The sequence below is a fragment of the Ylistrum balloti genome, unplaced genomic scaffold (genome assembly GCF_031769215.1).
Source record: "Ylistrum balloti isolate Yb309-2 unplaced genomic scaffold, AGI_CSIRO_Ybal_v1 Utg370620, whole genome shotgun sequence".
NCBI classification, from domain to species: domain Eukaryota; kingdom Metazoa; phylum Mollusca; class Bivalvia; order Pectinida; family Pectinidae; genus Ylistrum; species Ylistrum balloti.
In genome coordinates, this window is record NW_026782380.1 from 17,435 (window position 1) to 40,107 (window position 22,673).

Below are 22,673 nucleotides of genomic sequence, written 5' to 3' on the forward strand. Positions count from 1 at the left end.
ATTGTCGGAAAAGGGTGGAATCTATTTTACGTTCGGAACGACTTCAAGAAGTTACAATAGCGTGAATTTAAATGAATAACTCCAGAAGGCTCCCGTGTGAAAAAAATATTTGACGTAATTTTCGTTGCAGCGCCATCTGTTGGTTTAAAAACTGTAATGGCGACCATGTAAGATGATCGAAGAGGGTCCTGGGTCTCAACACGGAGGGCAGGTCGGCCCATTGTCAGGGGGAATAGGAATGATGACAAAACAACAGCAGGATGATTTAGGGCAGCGGCCGCAGTATTCCATGCCTGGAATTCTACATTTTTTGCAGACAGAATGGGCTCGATTCGAGATGGAGAGGTCACAGTGGGAAGTGGAACGGGCAGAACTTCAGGTGAAAATGCGTGCAGTTTCATTTCAGAGTTATATTGCATGTATTTTTAGATCAGATTAACACTCCATATTGTATTTGTTTGTAAATAAAGACGATAAGCCTTAAAATTACAGCTAAGTGTGTACACCAACAGTAAAATTGTTTCAGTCTCAGCAGTCGCCATATTTGATTTCAATATGGCGGCCAAATAATTTGACATTTCGCTATAATCTGAAGAGGATGAGTTGTAACAGTTGTTTGTGCTTCTACCACATGAACACATCGCATGTAGCTATTACCGAGGAAGATATATTACGCAATAGAAAGAATTAGTGTTGGAAACAAAGCTTAAATGGTGTTTGCTCTAGATTTGTAAATTGATAACCATGTGTTGATTATTTTATTAATAACAGCTTGATTACATTGATTACAATGTCTGTTGTTGTGACTCACGTTTGCTTTTGACGATTAAATTAGTTCAATGCGATATAGAAAAAATCATGAAACATATCTGATTCCTGCTGGTAGCAAACATGAATTGTACTGAATATGGTTTATATTCTTCCTAGTTTGTGTATTGCACCTCCCAACTTCCCCCATACACTCTAAAGTTGGAGAAATGCATTGTGATAGTTTTATTGGTAAATGAAACTTTGAAGACATCATATAAAGAGATGATGCTATTAAAACATTTAAAGAATAGAATGTATATAGGAGGGGAACTGTTCATTTTATTTATGATTGCATTAATATATTATTTTCATACAACAATAAAAAATGAAGAAGGGTGAGGGGGGGGGGGATGGGCTAAGTCACAATTTCATATATTGTATATCCACAACTACATATGCTATGATATAATGACAAAAACAGGCTTTAGGAAAATCATGCAAAATTTCAACTGTATCAATGGTGTAACATAATCCAATTTAAGAATAATCTTTTTCACTATTTCTGTTATAACAAAATTCAGTTTCATTTGGTCTTGAAATGTGCTACATAATTGTTACTGAGAGCATATGTTGAAATTTGACAAAAGTCAAGTAATTTTCAGGAAAATTTCTTATTTTATATATTGGCCATCAGTTTGATTCAGATGAGTTATGTGTGTAAGCTGAAAACCTCAACACAATATTCATCTACAAATAAATGTTATGTTGCTTTCACCAAATTTCACCCAATGAAAAAATTGAATGAGCAGTAACAATAAACTGTAGTTATTCAAGGTATATAGGCAGTGAATCATATTGGACAAGATAATTCACTGAACTGCATATAGTCATGCCCTGTTGTAGCTTCTGTTTCAAATTTAAAAAAAACTTTTTCATGTCCTCTTGCATCATTATGTCAACAAAACACTATATACAATGGTATGTTTCACTTCAAAAATGATTTTGAACCTTTCCAAATGAATGAAGGATGTGACATGTGTGTAGTGACTTACTAGGTAAACAGTCTTGCAATTTCCAAATCAACATTTTGATGTGAGTGTCTTGTGACCTCTTTTTGCCTTCAACAGACTAAGCTCAAGAGGACAGGACAAGCTTTTGCAATTGTCTGTGTGCCGAAAGAGATGGGGACACAATGGACTATACATAACTGCATGATTTTAGACAGTATGAAAAATTGTGGTCAAAAACCTGTAGCCTAGAAAACTGCAAAAAAAAAGAACAAAATTCCTTGCTGCTCATTAGCAATCATAATCAAATATCCACCATTTTTTTCTTGCAGGCAAGAATTGCATTTCTCCAAGGAGAAAGAAAAGGACAAGAAAATTTGAAACAAGATCTGGTTCGCAGAATCAAGATGTTAGAATTTGCCCTAAAGCAAGAAAGGTATTTATATATCTATGTAGATTTATACATTGATAAACTACATTTTTTATTGTTGAATCTTTATATCTTAGTTATTCAGAGGCTGGGTATCAATCCATCAATTTCATCACTTTACCTGTACAGTAGTAATGTTGGAAAATTGACCAGATCATGACATACTATTACCTAGTTATTATGGCAGTAAATACTTGAAACTTTCTATCTACTACATTTTGATGAAAGTACAATGTTGTTTTCTTATTTTCAGAGCAAAATATCACAAGTTGAAATATGGGACAGATTTGAATCAAGAGGATCTCAAACCTCCATCTCTGGATAGGAAAAACGAAGGTACATTCTTATTAATTTATATGTAACATGAAACCAACTAATATGGTATGTTATAGATTTTACTGGAAAGGATTTGAATTGCAACAGCTTGGCGAGCTCACTTTTTGCTATGTGAAGTCAAATGTGTTATTTATGAGTATGCCTTGTTGTATTATTACAAATGCTGTCTCATTTCGAAAAACAAGACCTTTTCTAGGTTGATTCAAGATTTTTTGGTGGATGGTGTTTAAAAATGTGACTTTGATATCCTGTTTATCACTTTGTTTTTTTTTTTTTTTTTTTTGATTTCTGGTAACAAAGTTCCTTTCTCAGACAACAGGGGAATCATTGAGAAAACATGCAGATAATATGTTAAAACTGCATTGTCATATTTTACAATATCCAACTTGTCATGTGGTACGATATTTTGTTTTGAAAATGAATGTGCTGTCAGGTGACACACACTATATCATGTATATATATCTCCAAACATGAACATGTTGTATTAGTATCATAGTAAATCATTTGAATGTATGGAAGAAAATCTACGAAGTCATTGGACTTGCATACAACGTATATATCAGTTTTAGGAAGAGATGACAAACTTGTATGAGTTGCAGATGGTCATGTTGCAGTTTTGTGTGAAAAATTGATGTACTGAATACTCTTTTATAATGTATATAATATGACAATTTTATGAATTATGTGAACAGATGAAAATATGGATGGAGAAGTGATAACACCAAACAGCAATGTGTCCTGGCGACAGGGTAGACAACTTCTTAGACAGTAAGTCTTTCCAGTATATATTTAATTTCTTTTTTGTAGATATTTTCTGTCTGAAATATAACATGCCACACAGAAATTTCCGTGAAGGGACATTTTTTTTTTATATTGATCTTTCTTAGTTGGACTCATTGGATATGTTGTATTGATGTTAATCATCTGAAGGCTTAAGAAAGCTACAGAAATAGTGGAATGTCAGATCTACTTGTAATGTTCTGTGAAAACTTGTTTTGACAGATATCTTTAAAAGATTAGATATACAGACACTATCATCAAATCATTAATATCAGACCTGCATATAATGCTGTATGAAATATTGTATTGACAGATATCTTCAAGAGATTGGATATACAGACACCATCATCAATGTCAGATCGGCACGAGTGAGGTCTTTACTAGGTCTCCAAGGAAATGCTGTAGAGAATGAAGCTGAAGGTGCCCAGCCAGCCTTAGTTAATGGAGAGCCTGCTGCCTCGCGCAACAATGATCAGAGCAAAGCAAGGTACATAGATCATGTTGATCACACGATGCACCTTCAAAATCACTTTATAGCCTTTCAGTAATTCAAATGTATTTGTAACCAAAGGCTAGCTTTTCCCTGAAGATAGAATGAATACAAGATGTTCTTCTTATACAGTAGTGTTTTTCCATCATGAAAACGTGATATGATATTAAGTCCATTAAGAAACACTACATCTCAACTGAAATGATCCACTGACACAATAAGATTTAAGGCAATGGAAAGGGTAGGCGTTTTGAAAACATTTTAATAAATCTGATAGAAGATGAATGATAACTTACATCTGATCCGATTCATGTTTTTATACTTGAAATAATAAAAAGATTCAGAAAGTTAAAGCATTGTAACTGCATATATATGTGTGTTAAATCTTAACACCTTACCCAACTAACTCAAACTGACCACTATGGTTAGATATATCCTAAATTTCAAAGCATTTGAAATAATTTGGTATGTATTGAAGTATAAAGGCCAAGGAGACTCCTGTATGAATTAAGAATGTGGTTCCCTTCAATAATGTGAAAAAAACAAATGAAATTAGTGAAAACTGATATTGATTTGTAAAGCAATCATCACAATGAGATATGTCTGCATTCATTATTACCTACATGTAAAAAAATGAAAGTCACTAACTAAAGGATTGACTGATTGTCACATAAAAAAGTGATAACAAAGTTTGAGATTTTGTTATTTATATTGCTTGCCATATTCTGCTTTCTTTACTAAAAATTGTCCATGGGCCAGAGGGACACAATGTGGATTGACACTGTAGACAGTTAATGGTCTTAAATAAAATCCAACAGAATGGGAGTTACTTTAGGTTGACCTTGGACTTCAAAAGTGTCATATTTGTTGGTAGAAGGCTCTGGTTAATTGTGTTTCTTTGATAGTGCTTGACTGACTCATGTTGCAGCCATTTTGATTTTTGAAAAAGAGACAACACAATATTTGCTGTTACTGCATCTGTTAATTTTGTTAAGATTCCACTGTTTTAGAGGAGGTATATAGTAGTACTTACGTCTGTTCCCCTTTCAAATTGTTTTCTGTCACGACATGTCCCATTCCGAATTAGTGTCATATCTGAACAGATGTGTAAATGGAAGCAAAGGCATTCATATCTCACAGACATCTTCTGGTTTAGTGTAGTATGTACTTACCAATATGTCCTCTCTTTCTGTAGAAAACAACCTATGAATTCAAAACACTTATTTTTTCCTTAGTTTGATTTTTGGTGATTGTTATTATAGAACCAACTATAATTACTGCATTTCTTTTAATCTCAGCTTGTAACACTATATATTGGCTTTACACAATAAGGGTAGACCAGTTGAGCCATGCAGGTCCCTGGGGCTTTGGGACCTGTATCTGGTTTATACTCATTAATGTAAGTGTTCTGGAGTTATAATGGTCCTGTAAATTCTGGTGTTAATTTGAAGAATTATGAGTCTTGTAAATTGATCACAATACACTAGTATTAACAGATCTGTAATTATCAATCTTGCAACAATTATTCTTCTTTTCTATGTATACTTCCTGAGCTTAGTTGTGACTCTTTATGCATGTTACAAGGCAAGTCTATACAATATTTCCTATAGTATTAAACTGTTAAATATGCAGCCTTGGAATTGATGTGATACTACCTGTTGATGTTAAATTCTCTGCAATGTTAATGCACAGCACTGTAACCAGTTCTCATTAGCAACCATATCTTTTCCTCCTGTGAATCCTGACAATTTGAATTTTCAATTAATGTGCTTTAGTATATTTCATGAATATGATCTGAAGACCTTATGCAATCATAGTGCTTAGTAGTATCATTACCATTACCAGGAATTAATTGAAAGTATTATAATTCAATCCAGGCTAATGATCTGGAAATAAAGTATTTTTTAAAAAAATTGTCTTTTGTTTTTTATTTTTGGTATTTTAATAATCATGTTACATTATATGATTGATGGATACTTTTTCAAATATTCTTAATTCTGAACTTTAGTACTATGAAAATGTACACTGTTTGCAGTTAGGTTTCATCATTAATAGGAGTCAGACTTTCTTCCTCTGATGCATGCTTCCTATCTATTTGATCAGACCATCTAAGAAGGTACCAGTTTCCCTTGTGGAAGGTGCTCTGATGGATAGTGAAGCCTCAGTCCTAGCTACCCTAGACTTTCTAGGCACAGAAAATGTAGTGGATGATGATGATGATAACCTCAGGTATGCCTGTGCATGTACTGCTCACCATTCACTAGTACTGTCTTCTATGCCTGCATTTTTACCTTAGTAAATGCAATCCTATTGTTTAAAAAATCTGCACTGTTACCCCGTAATCCCCTGCCAAGATATTATTCCACTTGATCTTGGTTGATTTTCATGGGTTATTTCAACCAAATTGCTGAAAACGTGAACTTTAATATATTTAGGTTTGAAAAATGCTCATAAATGGGTAAAAACTATAATAAAAGAATTAATTGAACCTTCCCTTGACCTGCTCATTTATACTGTTTTCCCCATAATTGAAAAAAAGGGTAGTTAATTCCAGAAGTAAGGTTGGTTCCTGTCGAGAGGTACTACCAGATGTGGATGTCTTCAAAGGTCCTAATTATATAATAATGCAATGTTATATATTTTTGTTTGCCAGGTATGCTGTGTGTCTTAATGTTAATTGCTTGCTTCTTTGGGATATTTTGACCATAACAGGTTAGATAAGGTAGTACATTTTTGTAAATTTTTGGTTTTTCAAAATTGCTTCTAAGTGATAAAGGTATAAATGATACGGAAAATATCAAGTATTTGTTTGAATTATGTGATAATGTCTGGCAGATGCTGGGTGGCTGGATGTTAATAGTATTTTGTCCAAGATTAAATCCACTCGGTAATTTGTCAAGTAGCTGCAGGGTAGCTGGATGTTAATAGTATTTTGTCCAAGATCAAATCCACTCAGTAATTTTTCAAATACTTACTGGGGAAGCGTTATTGTAATGTCATGATTTCATTAGTATTCACATGAGGAATCTATGATAGAAGTCTTAGTTTTTGTCTTGAAAATTAGGGAGAATTATAATAGACATGTTCATTATATACTTTTTCCAGTGATGAAAATGATGATGGCATGGCAGCAGACGATGAACATGAAGTGAGATTAGCAACAAAAAGACAAAATATCAAGGTAAGACATAGTGTTTCTACAACTATCATTGTTAGCTCATCCCTGTTGTTATTTCCTTTAAGGAAGCAAGTGCTGCATAGGTGACAAAAAAGTTACAGTCAAAATAGAACGAAATTGTGCATGAAATAATGATTTTTATAACACACTTTCCTTAGTTTAATAATGTTCTAAAGTATCAGATGCATGGTATGAATTTATACTGTTACACAACACTCAGAATACATAGGTTTGTCAAATCACATATTTTCTTAAGAAATATTTCATGAAAAATGACAGAACATAGTAAGGGTACCTTGATTAGACTAAATTTCATTTACATAAAATGAAAAGTAAAGAAAAGCTCCTTTTGTAAAAGCAACATAACATTAGTAGTTATGATGTGAAGATATGTGGTATAGCGTAAGCATTTGAATGGATCAATATATTGACCATAGATCATCACTGCATCAGAATGTCTGATCTGGACTACAAACCATGAAAATCTTGTTCATCTACCTGTGAAGTTACACAGCTGTTATTTTACAGGTGGATGATCTGACTGGGCTGGCAGATGACCGTGATGACGACCCAGAAACAGAGGAGGCTATGGCAGAGTTTAACTTCCTTGTGGCTGAAAGTGATGAGGGAGCTGGAGAGGCCCGTAGTCACGGTGATGGCCCAGACTGGGGTAGGTAACACTGCACATGTTGTCTGTGTTCACCCACCCCTAGTAATGTTATTGTAGAATCTGTGTTTGTTCAGTTTTATAGTTACAAGTAATTCTAACACAAATTTGTTGCCATATTACTTTATCAAAAATGTGAAAAAGTATTTCAAATTCAATGTGTTAAGATTGTAATGATTTGTATATGTTTTAGATATGAAGTTTCATGCAAATTTCTTTGAACAGTTTCAAAAGTTAAAAACAAAAAAAAGAAAACTGGAAAATGATGAAATACAGTAAAACCCTACTTCCTTGTACCCAAAGTACTTGAATATCACTTATTTGTCAAACTGACGACTTGGTTCCTACAGAGTCTTTATATATTCCTTATAATTCAAAGTTGGATTCCTTGAATACCCAGCATTCCTCGAACTCATTTTATCTGTCCCTTAGATGTTCATAGCATTTTCCTCTCTATTCATCAAATGTGTTGTGCTCGTCAAAATTTACCTGTTGTTTTAAATGATTGTGTCGAACTTTCATGTGCTGGTTCATATCACTTCCAAGTGCTTTTATACAGGTTTCCAACCTGATAGCAAATAATTATGGGATTAACAGTGACATGATTACATACCTATATTTCCATCTATATGTATATATTACATAGGATGATTGTTTTCTTGAGAAATTTCATATACATTTGTGTTTTACATGGCTGTTCAAATAAGTTTGTTTTAGTTTAAAACAATATTACAGAATGGCACACATCTTTAGTGGGATGGTACAGATGATTTAGTCAACATAGCTCCCCGTATGTGTTTATGGATTATTTTTAATCATATGAAGTTAAAAATACAACATTCTAAAAGAATATGAAATCAAAATTTTATCCTTGAAAGTTGATAAAATAGAGAATGCCGAAGTATTTGTCGTACCACTATTCTCATCAACATTCTTTCTGCATGTTAGGCATACATTTTGCTGTAAATAAACAGTGCTATGAATAGATAATCATTTCTCTTAAGTAAAACTCAAGACATTGAAATGAAAAGTCAGTGAAATCTTCAGCACAATCCTAAATTGGACTGATCAAAGGATCAGTTATTGAATACATCATTCACACAGACACAGGACTTTAATAGATAATCAATACCTGATGGTCTGTGATCATCCTCTGATTACTTGAATACCCCATATTCCATGAACTATTGACATGGTCCAAAGGACTAAGTGGGTTTTACTGTATGTGGAATGAATTGACAAAACTAAAAGTAAACATGGCAACAAATATAACTTTCTTTTTAAGAGTTCCTACATTTTGAAAAACATTAAACACATAATTCTTTCCTATCCTTAGACTAAGTAATATGGTGTAACTGTCTCCCTGGGTAGATCATATATTGTTATGTTATGCATCAGTGTAACAAATATCAGGAGATATTTTATTAATGGTAATGATAAAGAAACTCATTGGAAGCATTCTCTTTTGGAGAAAGTATTTGATTCATTAACTACATTTCTTGGCCATCTTTCAGATCTATCATGTAGACAACCAGGAATTAATTATTAAAAAGTACTGTGTTTCCTGATTAAATGAAATATTAATGAATTTATGCATTTTTTGTAAAATGAAATAAAAATATACAAACCTTTACGTATGTATGATTTCTTAATTGAAAAGAAATATTGAATAAGGAATGTGATTGTTCAAATTACAAACATGAACTCTAAAAAGCTGGAAGAGTTATATCCCTTTACTCAATTTTCGTTTTTCTGATTTTGGTTAAATTCAAAGTTATCATATTATTGGTATAAATACACAAATTTGGTTAAAAAATCTATGAAATGGTTTGCTCTAGTTGAAAGTAATGTAGACCATTAAGAAATGTAATCATATTTTTAAAACTTCCAATCTGTTTAACTACCAATCTGAGAAGGAAGCTTTTGTTTCTTTTTGTAGTTCAATTTGATATGACATCAATGTTATAATTTGAATATGTCAGATAATGTTTAACAGGAAACACAGTATGTTTCTACCTGATGCAACATTTCAGCTAGTAATTTTCATATCTGTGTGGGCTACTGTTATAGGTCTGTTGGATGGTCATAGTTGGGTTGTTTAATCTGAACGAGAGGGGGTGCCATTACTAGACAATTTGTGGGGTGGTAATAGTGTGGGTTGGAAGATAAGAAATACATTTGATCTAGATTGTGTTGTATGCTGTAAGTGACAGGAGGTCTGGAGGATAGTTACGATGTGGATTGTGTATTCAGCAGTTTGTTTGACCTGGTTTAAATAGAGTGCTGTAAAGAAAGAAAGAGAAGTTTATATGGTGATGATTATGTGGGTTGTGATCTGGACAGGATGGGTTATTCTTAAGATATAGTTGTGGATGGGTTGGGGGCTTTTTACAAGACGAGACCTGTACATGGCTCTGTCTGTGTTACACAGAGAAGAGGGATATAGAGGAATGGGACGTAGACCAACAGCTTATTTCTAAACTCAAAGAGCAGTACACAAAGGAGAGGAAAGGAAAGAAGTCAAGTAAGTTGTTTATGTAACCTTTATCATTTAAGTTTGCTTTATTTTTTCAAGAACATCATGCATGCATTCAGTTTTTCATTTCTCACCATTTTATGTTCATTTTAAAATTGAAGCATGCTTGTAGATGTGCTGTACGTGTAGCACCTAGAACGACCAGTTACAGTTGTTATCTGTATTTGTCAGGAAAGCTTGTTGTCTCATATCAGTACATTTGTTGCATATAATCTGTTTTACTTCAACAGAGTAGTAGCTTGCTTCTTGTTCATTTTAACATTTATATAAAGATACTGTTTTAATTGGAAATTTTTAACAATTTTATTTTTCTATGATCATCTCTCATAAGTTGTTCTGTCGTTTGAACAATTTCTGTATCCAAACAAAAAGAATAAGTACACACATGCATAGAGTTTAGGAATGCTTTGCTTAGTGTTGTGGTGTAATGCCTACCAATTAAGCTTCCCAGGAATCTCCCTTATGTGATGATGGCATCCACCATCAGTGATATCACCATTGCCTGTCAGAAAATTGTTTCATTTGGCAAGACACTAAGTAAGCGAAGACTTTTAATACTTGAAGTTACACTAGTTAGATTTTTAAAAAGTGTGTTTAAAACATTCAAGCTATGATTGTCTAAGTTTAGACAAAAACAATGAATGGATTTTGACGTTATGACTTTAAATCACTATGATTGGTTTACAGTTTCAACAGAAGGAATTAACTGGATTTTGATGAAACATTTTACACTCACAGCATCATGTTCAGTTTTATTGGTCAAATACCTAAGAAGTGATAAGTAGGGATATTTTACAATCACAAAGTGTCAGTTATAAATAAGATTGTAATCAAGGAATGCTTTGGGGAAAATTGTAGTCCAGGTTGAAAAAGAGACTAAGAACCAAAAGTTTTTGGTAAATATAAGGGAAAATTCCATGTTAGTGACAACACATTAATTGAGAGGAGCATGATAGAATGAAAGGACAGTTTAAACAAGTTTATCTCTTGTGTATATAATTCTTGTCTATATTTTCCATTTTAAATACCATATGATGATGATTTTAAGGTAAATTGGATTTAATGTATTGATTATTGAAATACTAAACGGATATACAAACTAGCAATGTCTATTTTACTTATTGACCAAATTTGGTTATGTGTATGGATTGGAAGATATATTCGTCTTTATGAAAGTACTCACTACAATGTATTTTTTCTATATACCACTACGTCTGTATCTTGAGCTTGCGACAAAGACTGTTGATTGTTTGCTGTTTATGAAATATTTGCGGAAAGTGATATCAGAATGCGTGGTAAAAACTGTATATGTACCAGAAGATCTTATGTATACACAGTACATGTTATATCCTACACATCTGCCTGTTGCTGTAGCCTGCCCCAGCTCAGGAAATACTTCACTTTACTGGAGGTCACGGGCCAGAGGTTGACTGTAGGGATATATAACCCAGTGCCTGGATTTTAGAAGTTAATCTAGTATTGTCTGTTGATCATGTTTGGGTGTGGATTTATATGGTGATACTATGATGGTTCTAAAAAATGGCAGGAAGTACAGAGTTGGGTCCTCTTCTACCATCACAAAGGCCATGTCTCATGGTAATTATCTTTCTCTTATTTATCTCTTTCATGCATCATTCTTACAGATTGTCTTCAAAATGAAATGCTGTACAGGAAGTTATTTAAACAAGGTTGATGTGGTTTGATTTTGGTTGATTTGTTTGTGGCATAACTCTTAGTATTATCTTCGATACAACATTCCAGTTTTTGATATGTACTTCACCATGATTGGATCCATCATCAGGATATATTATTACAACATACTTCACTATTCCAATTTACTTTCACAAGTTAAAGAGGAAGCAGGTTTACTGCAGATACATAGAGAGAGGTATTGAAAGAAAATTACTTAATTTTTATGTATCTTGGTGCTTTGATGTCCATTAATCAAAGCTGGATTCTTTCTGGAATAGATTTTCTGTATATAAATTTGCTTTGTTGCTATTTATCATTGTTATAATATCTCTTGTATCATTATACATATACTACAGAATATCAATCATCAAGTAAGTAGCCTATAGCTTTACATGCATGGTTTCTGCTATGTGATCTCTCTTCCCCATGTGTATTTTAAAGTTCTCTATCCAAGGTTGCTTCTTCCTAAAGTGATTTTTCTAGTTTAAAGGGTCCGAAATCCTGAGAAATTCATTTTTGGGAAAATCTTTAATTTTTTGTTGGATATGGTAGTTCATCTTCTATACGACAGACAAAAGTATTCAAACTTGTATTTACAAGCTACATTTATTTAATTCATTTGGTTATGTACAGTAATTGTTGTTTATACAGATATAATTATGTTAAGAGATTTGGGGTGTTACTTATTTATATATGCAATCAATTATGCATGAACAAATTGTGATACCTATAAGCAGCAAGAAATATACCCAGGAGATGATGAGATCAGTGTACTTAAGTTAGTCTTCAGTTCAAGTGTTTACATGTAAGTACCTTAACTAAGGATGAGCCACTTCATTTGTGACTGTCATGGCTGTTGACCTCTGAACCTGTTTGGTATGAATATCTGCCTTATTGTAGGCAGTTCAGTACATTGTCATGCTGTCTGTGTTCTTCTGTTGGGGAGAGTGGGAGTTCCACTTGACTTGGTCTTAAGTTGTGTCTGCTGACTAAGTTAGATTTATCTGGAGGCCTCATGGTTTTCATGCTTCACTTTCCTTATTCTTCATGTTATTCTCTTTTGAGACCAAATTTTTAAATACTTCTTCATTTAAGAAATGTAATGTCCAGAACTTTGTTGAAATATATAACAATGACATCTACTCTTATAAGTTTTGTGAAGCTGCTCCAGCTGGTAAAGATTGTCTTGAGCTCCTTATGTTCCATGCACTCATCATATGAGATTTTATAAGTATTATTTTCCTTTCTGTGAAATAATCATTAAGAAGTGTTCCACTTTAAAGTTATAAGACTCTCTTTAACACATGTCATTTTATTATATTATTAGCATTGATGCACCTCAGTATCAGTTCCTGTGTATCAGATTACAATTGACACAAGTGTAATGACAAACACATTTTTTGTGCAAAAATAAATATGATGATAAAAGAAGAAGATTTTCATTGATTTACTGATGAATTCAATATGGTAGGAAACCACTGATTACCAGAAATAAATGGAATTTGTGTGATATTTTTATAATTATATGAGTGAAGTAACTCTCATTGGCCATAAAAACCAGTAGAACTATCTTGTAATTGGATCTTGACATTTCTGAAAGCTGTAAGTATAATTTTCATAAATGGATATTTTCTTACAAGACATAGTATAAGCAGGCTCATATTCAGTGTAAGAAAAGTAAATAAATGGTGCTTTGCTCTGCTTAATGTGAATATCACTGTTACATGGTTGCAGGATTAATATAACACATGTTTAGCACATTTTTATCTTACAACATAATACATTATTTTTGGGTGGTGATGGAGAGGCAAAGATAGTTATCATCTGTCATCTTTCCTTACCTTCGTCAACCTTGTATTGTAAGACACTTACCAGGTATTCTTTAAATTTTATTTTACCATTCAGGAATGAATTAGTTAAAAATTCAAAGTGTATCAATAATCAAAATCATGACTAAAAATTTGGTCTTGCTGCAATTTCCACTTGGTTTTGTGTACTGGCATCTTTGGGCTTAACATCTGTCTTTCCACGATCTTCTTATAATGAACTGTTTGTCTTGTTGGTTGGTCAGCTGTTGCAACTCAAATTAAAGTGATTCTGTTTGAAGAACGATGTACCTGTACCATTATATGTCATGCAAAGACAAAATGCTCCAACTCCAGGTTGCCCTAGTTCAACTTCTGCATGTGGTGGAGGCGCATGTGGATTGTAAGGGAAGTCAGCAAGGCTGTTCGAATGTGACGTAAATTCTGTATCTCATATTCTCATACAAAGTCTATTTCATATTAGGTATTTAGATAACAAGTTCACATTATATCTGCCCGGTGTTTGAATTAGTAGTCTTCATTTGATATGTCAAGTTATATTTTTCCTGAGAAATTCTTATTACAATGGTGAACCTTTCCCACAGATGATGTTTATTGAAATTTTGTTGCAACAGGAAGCATAAATTTAAAAATTCTAGCGTGTTTGGTTTCAAACCATTAGAAGCAGTTAACTTTATCGCTTCGACATACTGAATTTAAATTTCATTAACCTGCATGTGGAAGTGATTAATTTGTCATATACTATTTCTTATTAACTGTTTTGTTTCTTAATACAAAAAAGTAATACTTAAGGTAATATAGGAGAGGTATACATTTTGTGATGGAGTGTACCCGAAAGGTAATTCATCAATTCATGAAAGACAGCTGTGAATCACGTTAAATCATCAAAAATATTCTTATTAATTCAAGGAGATGTTAATGTCTTCCGAAATCATGCATATTTCTGAGATGAGTCTGAAGATAAAGTGTTTGGTTGGTATACAATGTACATTTGTATACATGACTGCAGAAGAAAAGTCATCTATTTAAGAAGTAGTGTTAGTGATCATGAGCTACTGGTGAGGATGTTTGGGATTAACTTCATATATTGTTGATGCTTAGTTGATGTATGTGTAAGAGTCTGTACATATACTCATCTGAAGAGTGAAAGAACAGGATCATGGTTGACTTAACTCATGTACCTGTACCAATACACAAGTGAGCTGATGTGTCTTTAAAGTGAGAAGAAAGGATTTCCCCTTTACCTCTTGATACAATATATATTGGCATGGGGTACATGTAATGTGTCATCCTTTGACAGGACCTAAGAAATCAACATTGCAGGCCATGCTTGCTAACCTTGGCAACGATGAAGAGCTGCCCAACTCCCTAGGGGCCGCGGCTAGCTCGCCTCCCTCCAACGCCTCAGTGTCCGGGAATAGCATGCCAGAAATAGATGACATGGGTATGCATGACCACACTATTGAAGTCTCCACATGTACTTGTGACATCAAACTAACAGGTTCAGGGGACAGCTTACATTAAATCTAATAGCTACAGATGTCACTCAGTTATACTAATGAAAAAGTTTGTTTTTCACCTAAAGTAAGTATAAACTTGGAGGCATAGGTTACTTCAAGGTACTGATGATGGTTAACTGGTGTGCGAGTACAAATAAATTGTTCTAGTTTAATGTATATTTTAAAAAAATCAATAAACACTTTATATTTTATGTTTTCTGGAATGATGAAGATAAAGAACATATTTGAGATACTATTTTGTGCAGCAGTTTTAATTTTTGACGTCATTGATTTATGCAAATAAAAAGGTATTTTTGAAGACTTGTCAGTCACAAGTACATGCAGAAGATCTAGGTCTTGTTATAGCTATTATACCACATGGTCTTGTTCGTGAGTAGATCTGTATTTAGATAAATGCTGTTTATGTAAAACTAATCTGTATATGTATTAACCCAGTGATCCCACACATGTACTGTGTGTGGCCACGCTTCACCACTGATGAGGTTTATTTTTCTCACTCTGTATATTACAATGTCAAACAGAGGTGTCCAGAAGCTACTTTGTCTCAAGTCAACTCCTTTAGAAGTATTTTCAAACAAGCACAATCAAATTTTAAGTTAAATTTAAATAATAGTAAAAAAATTTCCTTTTATGTGTCAGAAGTGGTACCTTTTAAAATGAAAAAGATAGCAATTCTTAATTTTACTGGGGTTGATGTCACTAGATAGTACAGCACTTTAACATTTTATAAGCAAGTAAGAGTTTAAAGGTACAGGTATTACAGGTTGAACTCAAATTTAACTACAAGTTTCTTACTGAATCTGTAGCAAAAACTTCTTGACACAAAGTTAAATAGGCAAAATTTTTTATACAAAATAAAATGGTGAAATTCAGTTGATTTAATGAGTTTTACTCTTTGCATAACACATGAATGGAAAGTGTAGTCATTTGATGTGTAATGGTGTAAATGCTGCCCATTGACTCACATGCTTCTCTCACAAGCCAAGGTGATACACAGGGGCTTACATATGCAAACATGTCTCCATTAATTCCGTATTATTTCTTCATTTTATTATTTTTTTAATAAAACTTGCATGAAGCCAGTTATGCTTAGTTAATAGGCATTATTTTTTTTCATTTGCAATTAATTGTTGAATGTTTCTTGTCATCATTTTGAATACAGTTAGATTGAATGAACATGACATATTTAAATGTAATTTTGAATTTGCTTTCATAAAGACTTGATTATACATGTCTTTGTTTTATTGTTAACTTGCCACAGCAGAATATAACAGGTTAAGAATGTTCTTCAAATGCAAGATGGTTCCATTTTGAGGCCATACAAGAAAACATGTATGAAATTATAATGAAAGCTTTGCCCATACTACCATTTTATTAACTTGTTATTGCTTATTGAAATATTACAAAATCCCAATAATAAATATGTTTTACTAGCAAACTAACAGTGATACATGGTAACATATGTTATACATGAACTGCTGATACAATAACAGTTTTAAGAGAATTTGTGAGGATTAATACGCTATACACTTTCTAGGTATGCAAGGTGGTGGTTCTCTACCATTCAACAACTCTGGTAACAGGAAACAGATCATAGGTTCGGGGGCTGAGGAGGAATCCCTTGAGGCCTTGGGACTGGGAGAACTTGCCAGTCTCACCGTCTCAAATGACGCTGATCCTCTCAGTTATGACAATGTAAGTGTAACCCATCAGGTTCCCACAGTATTGTTATTAACACTTGACATCTGAAAAGTACATGACAAGAAAGGTCATTTGTGGATTAGATGTGAGAGTACCTACCAATGACTCTTTCTTGTTGTTTACGGTGTAGTTTCAGAAGTATTTTGAAAATAAATCTGAATTTGAGGTCCACGCTCAATTTCAGTATTGATCTGTTGGTTTTAAAGTCTGTAGTTTTACTTGACATTGGCACTTTCTTAATTCATTAAACATGGTTTTGTATACATTTCAAGGAATGTCATATATTTTGGGTGAAAATCTAAATAGCTCATTCTTCTTTTCAATCCAGATTTCTACTCCAAAAGAAGTTTTTAGAAAAACATGGAATGCAAAATACACATTACGAAGGTAAGTTATTTGTTGGTAACCTTCAAGATGAATAGGCCATGGCTAACACTGCACAGCCTGCAACTGTGATATTGATTTGAGATTTACAAAGAAATTTCAAATACTGTATAGGCATATTTTATGGTTTGATTTCTTTGAGTACATTGCTTAGCTTTGTCATAATTAGTCTTTTTAATGGTTGGCTTTACTAATATTGAAAATGGTCTGAAATATGGAATTGTAGATATTTATACACACAGTTATATAAAGGCTAATATAACAGATGATCAGTAAAGTTTGGGAATGACATGATATCTAAAGAATACACAAGTACATCTCTTTGTAAAAAAAAAATGAATTTTTTTTTCTTTAGAACTACTTGACTAGAAATGCATTTACCACAATTCAACATTCAGCATTCCATACTTACAAAATATGATAAATATATCCTCAAGCTTCCTAATTTTTACATCAAATGCATTTGTACAATTATTGATTATGAAATAGGAACTGATACCTTTCAACACCAATGTGCTTTCTAATGTACATTTCTTTGGTAACAGTCATTTTGACGGTGTGCGTGCTCTAGCATTCCACCCAGTAGAACCTGTGTTAATAACCGGATCAGAAGACCACACTTTAAAGTTATGGAATCTACAAAAGACAGTCCCAGCCAAAAAGTAAGTATACACAAGCTTGTTCATTGGTTTAAAGATTTCTGTCGCTGTGATTCTTCTTTTGCTAGGAATTATCTCGCCAACAAACATCCTTGTGACGTTATACACAAACAAAATTTAGTGTACTTTAGATTATTTTGAAGATTACTAGAAGCTTGACAAGTATTTGATTTAACCTTAAAAAAAGGAACAGAATAATGATTAAAGAACGGATAAAGTGAAAAAAATACATTTACAGAAAGAAATTCAGTAACCAAGAAATTTGTTCTTATATTGAACTTACGAAATTAAATGTTTGTAAGCCATTAAAACTTAACGAGGTATGTAACAGATTATTTCACAGATGTGTGACATTTATTTGACAGAGCTGCGTCCTTAGACGTAGAGCCAGTGTACACCTTCAGGGCCCACATTGGCCCTGTACTGTGTCTGGCTGTCAGTGCCACAGGTGAGCAGTGCTTCAGTGGTGGCCTCGACTCCTCCATCAGATGTTGGAATATACCAAGTTCCAACATTGATCCGTATGACTCATTTGGTAAGTATTGCACAGGTATGTAACTCACAGGCCAAGTTTCCTCTTTCCGCAGTAATCTTTCCAGCACCTTCTGGTTGTAGATGTCCAGATGTTGGTCAGGAAGGAGTGCTGGGGGATGGGCCATCTATGCATGCTGTAGAAAGTGTATCATGTGTTAACATTTCTCCTCCATTTTTATCTCTTTTTTTTAGCTGTCTCCCATTCATTCGTCTCCATAATGTTATACACTATTCCTCTAATTTTAAAACCTTTCCATTCTGTCCCCTGATCCCCTTACTAAAAAAAATTGTGTTGCAGCTGCATTGTGCAATGGCTGTGTGTTATATACCAAAATTAGGTCACTGTGACTTGTAATTCCCACTATTCAACTATGTAGATGCTTTTTCTTCCTATGAACTGATCTGTAAGTGGACGAATGTGCAAATGGATATCTTTAATATTTTTCTGAATCTTACTTATTCTGGGTTACCATGCAATAAATATTTTGCTTTGTGCTGTGTCCATGTAAATGTTTGTAATTTGAACATCACATGTTGTGTAATTGTGAATGGTGTAAATTTTCGTTTTAGTTTCTTTGACTTTTATGCCCCTTTTCCAAAGAAAAGGAGACACTTATTCAGGGGTGTCTGTCTGTTCTGCTTTAGTTTCTTTTTGAGAACTTCTCTAAATGTAAATGGATGGCAATCATATTTGGTTTGGAGGTGTATCTTACTATCCTTCTTTCTGAGGTTTACTACCAACTCCATTTGTTAATATTTATGCATGATTAGTTTGGTACTTCATTTCTGTTTATTGACCAATTGGTTTTGGTACAGTAACGTAGCTTAATGTGAATGGAAATATAGTTAAAAAACACAGAATCAGTGTTAACTTATTTTCCGGGCTACAACTTCAAAACCATTCCACTTAACTCCACAAAAATTTCTGTATATATTAGGTTAGTGCCCTAGTGACCATAGAAACAGATAACAATTATCACATATTTCAGTTTTATTGACCAGTGCTCTGAAACTGTTCAAGATAATTGCTCAAAACTTTATACGCTTAATAAGCTAGTAGTGTCTTTTGCTATGGGGAAGTTCTCTATTTGAATACTCTTTCTGTTATCTTCATCCTGAGGTTGACTACCAGTTTTGTTGGTTCACCTTTATGCATAATTAATTAGGTAATTATTTTCTGATTAGACTTTAAATGCCTTACCAATGTTCCCTGCATTTGCTTGTTGTTTTTATTTTAGACTTTCAGCTGTTTGTTATCAAATTTCCACATTTCTGTTGTTTGTTGCTTGTCTGTAACAATTCACATAACAAGTTGTCAAAAATTGAAGATTGGTCTGTCTTGGATTTCAGATTTAAGCATTGTTTGGCATTATCACTTCTAGACTGATTGAGTTGTAAGAAAAAATTGACAGTGAAAATCATGTCTGTTAACTAGAGAATGATTTGAAATACAGCATTATGATATTATTTGTTTGATCATAATTCATTTACCAAGTGTTGATCTGACGGTCAATAATACATTGAACTGAGGCTCTTATTCAGAAGTGACTATATTGAGAATATTCTCAAAATTAATACTTAGGAATAAGAAGGTCAGTGTCATGGTACGTAAAGCACGTAAAGATGTGCATCTGTCCCTCTCCACATTTCTTAATTAAGCATATTTTTGATTGGAAAGTCTTGTGGTAGATTTTTCATAACATCCAAGAGCAAATTGAAAATATTAATAGATTACATCATTCAAAAAAATCTGCAGTCTGTCACATTAAGTAAATCTTTTAGACTTCATGCACATGTAGATATTGCACAAATCTTTGTTAAAGTTACTATTAACCATTGACTATACTTAATGTGTACTACTGTTACAGAGCCTACCGTGCTGTCAGACACACTTCAGGCCCACACAGATGCTGTGTGGGGACTGTCAATACATACCTCCAAGATGCAGCTTTTGTCGTGTTCAGCAGATGGAACTGTTCGGTTATGGAGCCCCGGAAGTAAAACACCTCTGCTCAACACATTTACAGTTGATGATGGTCAGTTCAGACTTTACAAAGGGATCTATCATTAAAACATATTTGTAAAAAATAAAAACCAAGGTGTAGATAATGTGATAGTGATTAAAAGGGTCCACCATATGTGGAAGTCTTGTTTAAGGTTTAATAACCAATCAACGCAAAAAGTTAGATGTGACAGCTAATGTAGACATGATTGTGTGATATCATTAAGGTCATTTGAAAGTTTATGTGTGATTGTTTAGTAGTATTGAAGGTCATGTAATATCATTACATGGTAAACAGGGAATATTGTTGTTGACCAGGGGAGTCTTTTTTTTCTGAATGTTACAGGATAGAAGATTGGTATGACAGAACAACATTAGTGGGGTAGGGAGGATGGAGGGGTCTTGTATACCACATGATGATTTTGTTTCAAACATTTGCCTAGGGAAAACTATCCATTCTAATAATAGATGGTGATAAAATTGGAGGTTATATGTCAAGTTTTTGATGTCCAAACCATTTGCTGGGTAGGGGAAGGCAAGTAGTGTATACATTCCATCAGGAATCACTGTCGTCTCTAAAGTGACATCATTTCCGTAGGCATTTTGATAAATGTTACAAAATGGTCGGCTACAGAAATACCTTGGATGAGTTTGTTTCATAGTGTTTAAAGGTCATAATCAAGGTCCCAGTTACTATATATAGAAATTTGTTGAAAATTGATCATAATTAGCACAGAACTTAAGTATTCATAACTTACAAACATTTTCTAGTTTTTCTGGTTTATCACAAGCCAACATGTGCAGCATTGATTGACTTTGAAGTGATGTAGTAATATCTTTGCCAATAGTAATATGAACCGCTTATCTAATTGCAGAAGATGGTGCTCCAACCTCTGTTGACTTTGTGCGTTGTGATCCAAGTCAGATGGTGGCATCCTATTCTTCCTCTAATACATACATATTTGACATAGAAAATGGGAAACAAGTCCTCAGTTTAGAAACAAAGATCAACCAAGGTAAACAGTGTACACTATAAAGGCCAAAAATGATGTGATATAATGTGTGTAGAATATCTTGTATAGTTATCTGTATACAAATATGAGTTACTCATAGTAAGAATACTTGGAGAGGGAGAAATTGAAGTATAATCTTCAATAAAGCATCATAAGAGGGATACTTCTGCAAGTGTTTGACTCCAATAAGTTAACAGGGAAGAGCAGGAGATTTTGTTAACATGAAATCTTTCAGTTCAGTGGGAGTGTATATTAAATGATTCTCTATGTTGAATGAGAAACTGCTTTCTGTATTGATGTACTGTTTGAGTTGATAAAAATCCTACTTATCTGCTTAAAAATACTTGGGGTTTCCCTGTTTTCTGTGGTAGCATTATGTAACTGCTGTTTTATCTTTGTGGTACAGATGCTGGAGTAAGTAATCAGATCAACAAAGTGGTCAATCACCCAACACTTCCTGTCACCATCACTGCACATGAAGACAGGCACATTAGATTCTTTGACAATAACACAGGTAAGTTTGAATGTACTCTTACAGCCGCAATCATAGATCAATATTTCTTGTATTAAATATTGAAATGAGAAACCATCCATGCAAGTTTTCATTAATTTTGCGAATGTTTTAACAAAATCTGCTTGATTGGTTTAAAAATTAAAAAAAAAAAAAAAATGAAAGATTCTTGGACATCAGTTTGATGGTCTGTTAAAAGGCAGGAGTGTTTATATGATAATTTTTTAATTTTTTTTATATCTCCCTTGTTAACTGGTTTTAGTAATGGAAATATACTTTAATACTGATGTTTGGTCTGTATTTCCCTGATAAATCTGTTGGTGTCTTTCGTAGGTAAAATGATCCATTCAATGGTAGCACATTTAGATGCTGTTACTAGTTTAGCTGTTGATCCCAATGGATTGTATTTGCTATCAGGAAGTAAGTATGACATATCTTACCCTTCTTTATGTCACAGAACGTTAGAATATTATAAAGTCCAGCTATTGTTAGGAAAAATATGCATTAATAAACAGATAGCTGAATTGAATTCTTTAATTAAAATTTTACATTTAGGAAAAGTCTCTTTTACCAGAGTCTGAATTATTTTTTCTTCCTTTTTTTTTTTTTTTTGTTTTTTAATTTTTGGTGTTGTTTAAAACATCATTTAAAACATCT

The 22,673-nt window shown here is 33.3% G+C and overlaps 1 protein-coding gene across 4 annotated transcripts in view; it reads left to right on the top strand.

Moving 5' to 3' along the window:
• Positions 1-164: 164 nt before the first annotated feature.
• LOC132557070 (striatin-3-like) overlaps positions 165-22,673 on the top strand; it is a 28,093-nt gene continuing 5,584 nt past the window's right edge. The window contains exons 1-18 of one of the 4 annotated variants that reach the window (XM_060221553.1): positions 165-379; positions 2,090-2,193; positions 2,441-2,523; positions 3,216-3,291; positions 3,617-3,790; positions 5,897-6,022; positions 6,899-6,974; positions 7,500-7,641; positions 10,070-10,162; positions 14,993-15,136; positions 16,750-16,907; positions 17,242-17,300; positions 17,843-17,959; positions 18,322-18,506; positions 20,359-20,526; positions 21,368-21,508; positions 21,912-22,019; positions 22,350-22,436. In XM_060221553.1, the coding sequence (XP_060077536.1) occupies positions 173-379; positions 2,090-2,193; positions 2,441-2,523; positions 3,216-3,291; positions 3,617-3,790; positions 5,897-6,022; positions 6,899-6,974; positions 7,500-7,641; positions 10,070-10,162; positions 14,993-15,136; positions 16,750-16,907; positions 17,242-17,300; positions 17,843-17,959; positions 18,322-18,506; positions 20,359-20,526; positions 21,368-21,508; positions 21,912-22,019; positions 22,350-22,436 (2,248 nt within the window). In that variant the 5' untranslated portion in view covers positions 165-172. The remainder of the gene's footprint in view (positions 380-2,089; positions 2,194-2,440; positions 2,524-3,215; positions 3,292-3,616; positions 3,791-5,896; positions 6,023-6,898; positions 6,975-7,499; positions 7,642-10,069; positions 10,163-14,992; positions 15,137-16,749; positions 16,908-17,241; positions 17,301-17,842; positions 17,960-18,321; positions 18,507-20,358; positions 20,527-21,367; positions 21,509-21,911; positions 22,020-22,349; positions 22,437-22,673) is intronic. The other 3 variants (XM_060221554.1, XM_060221556.1, XM_060221555.1) reach the window with 3 other exon arrangements.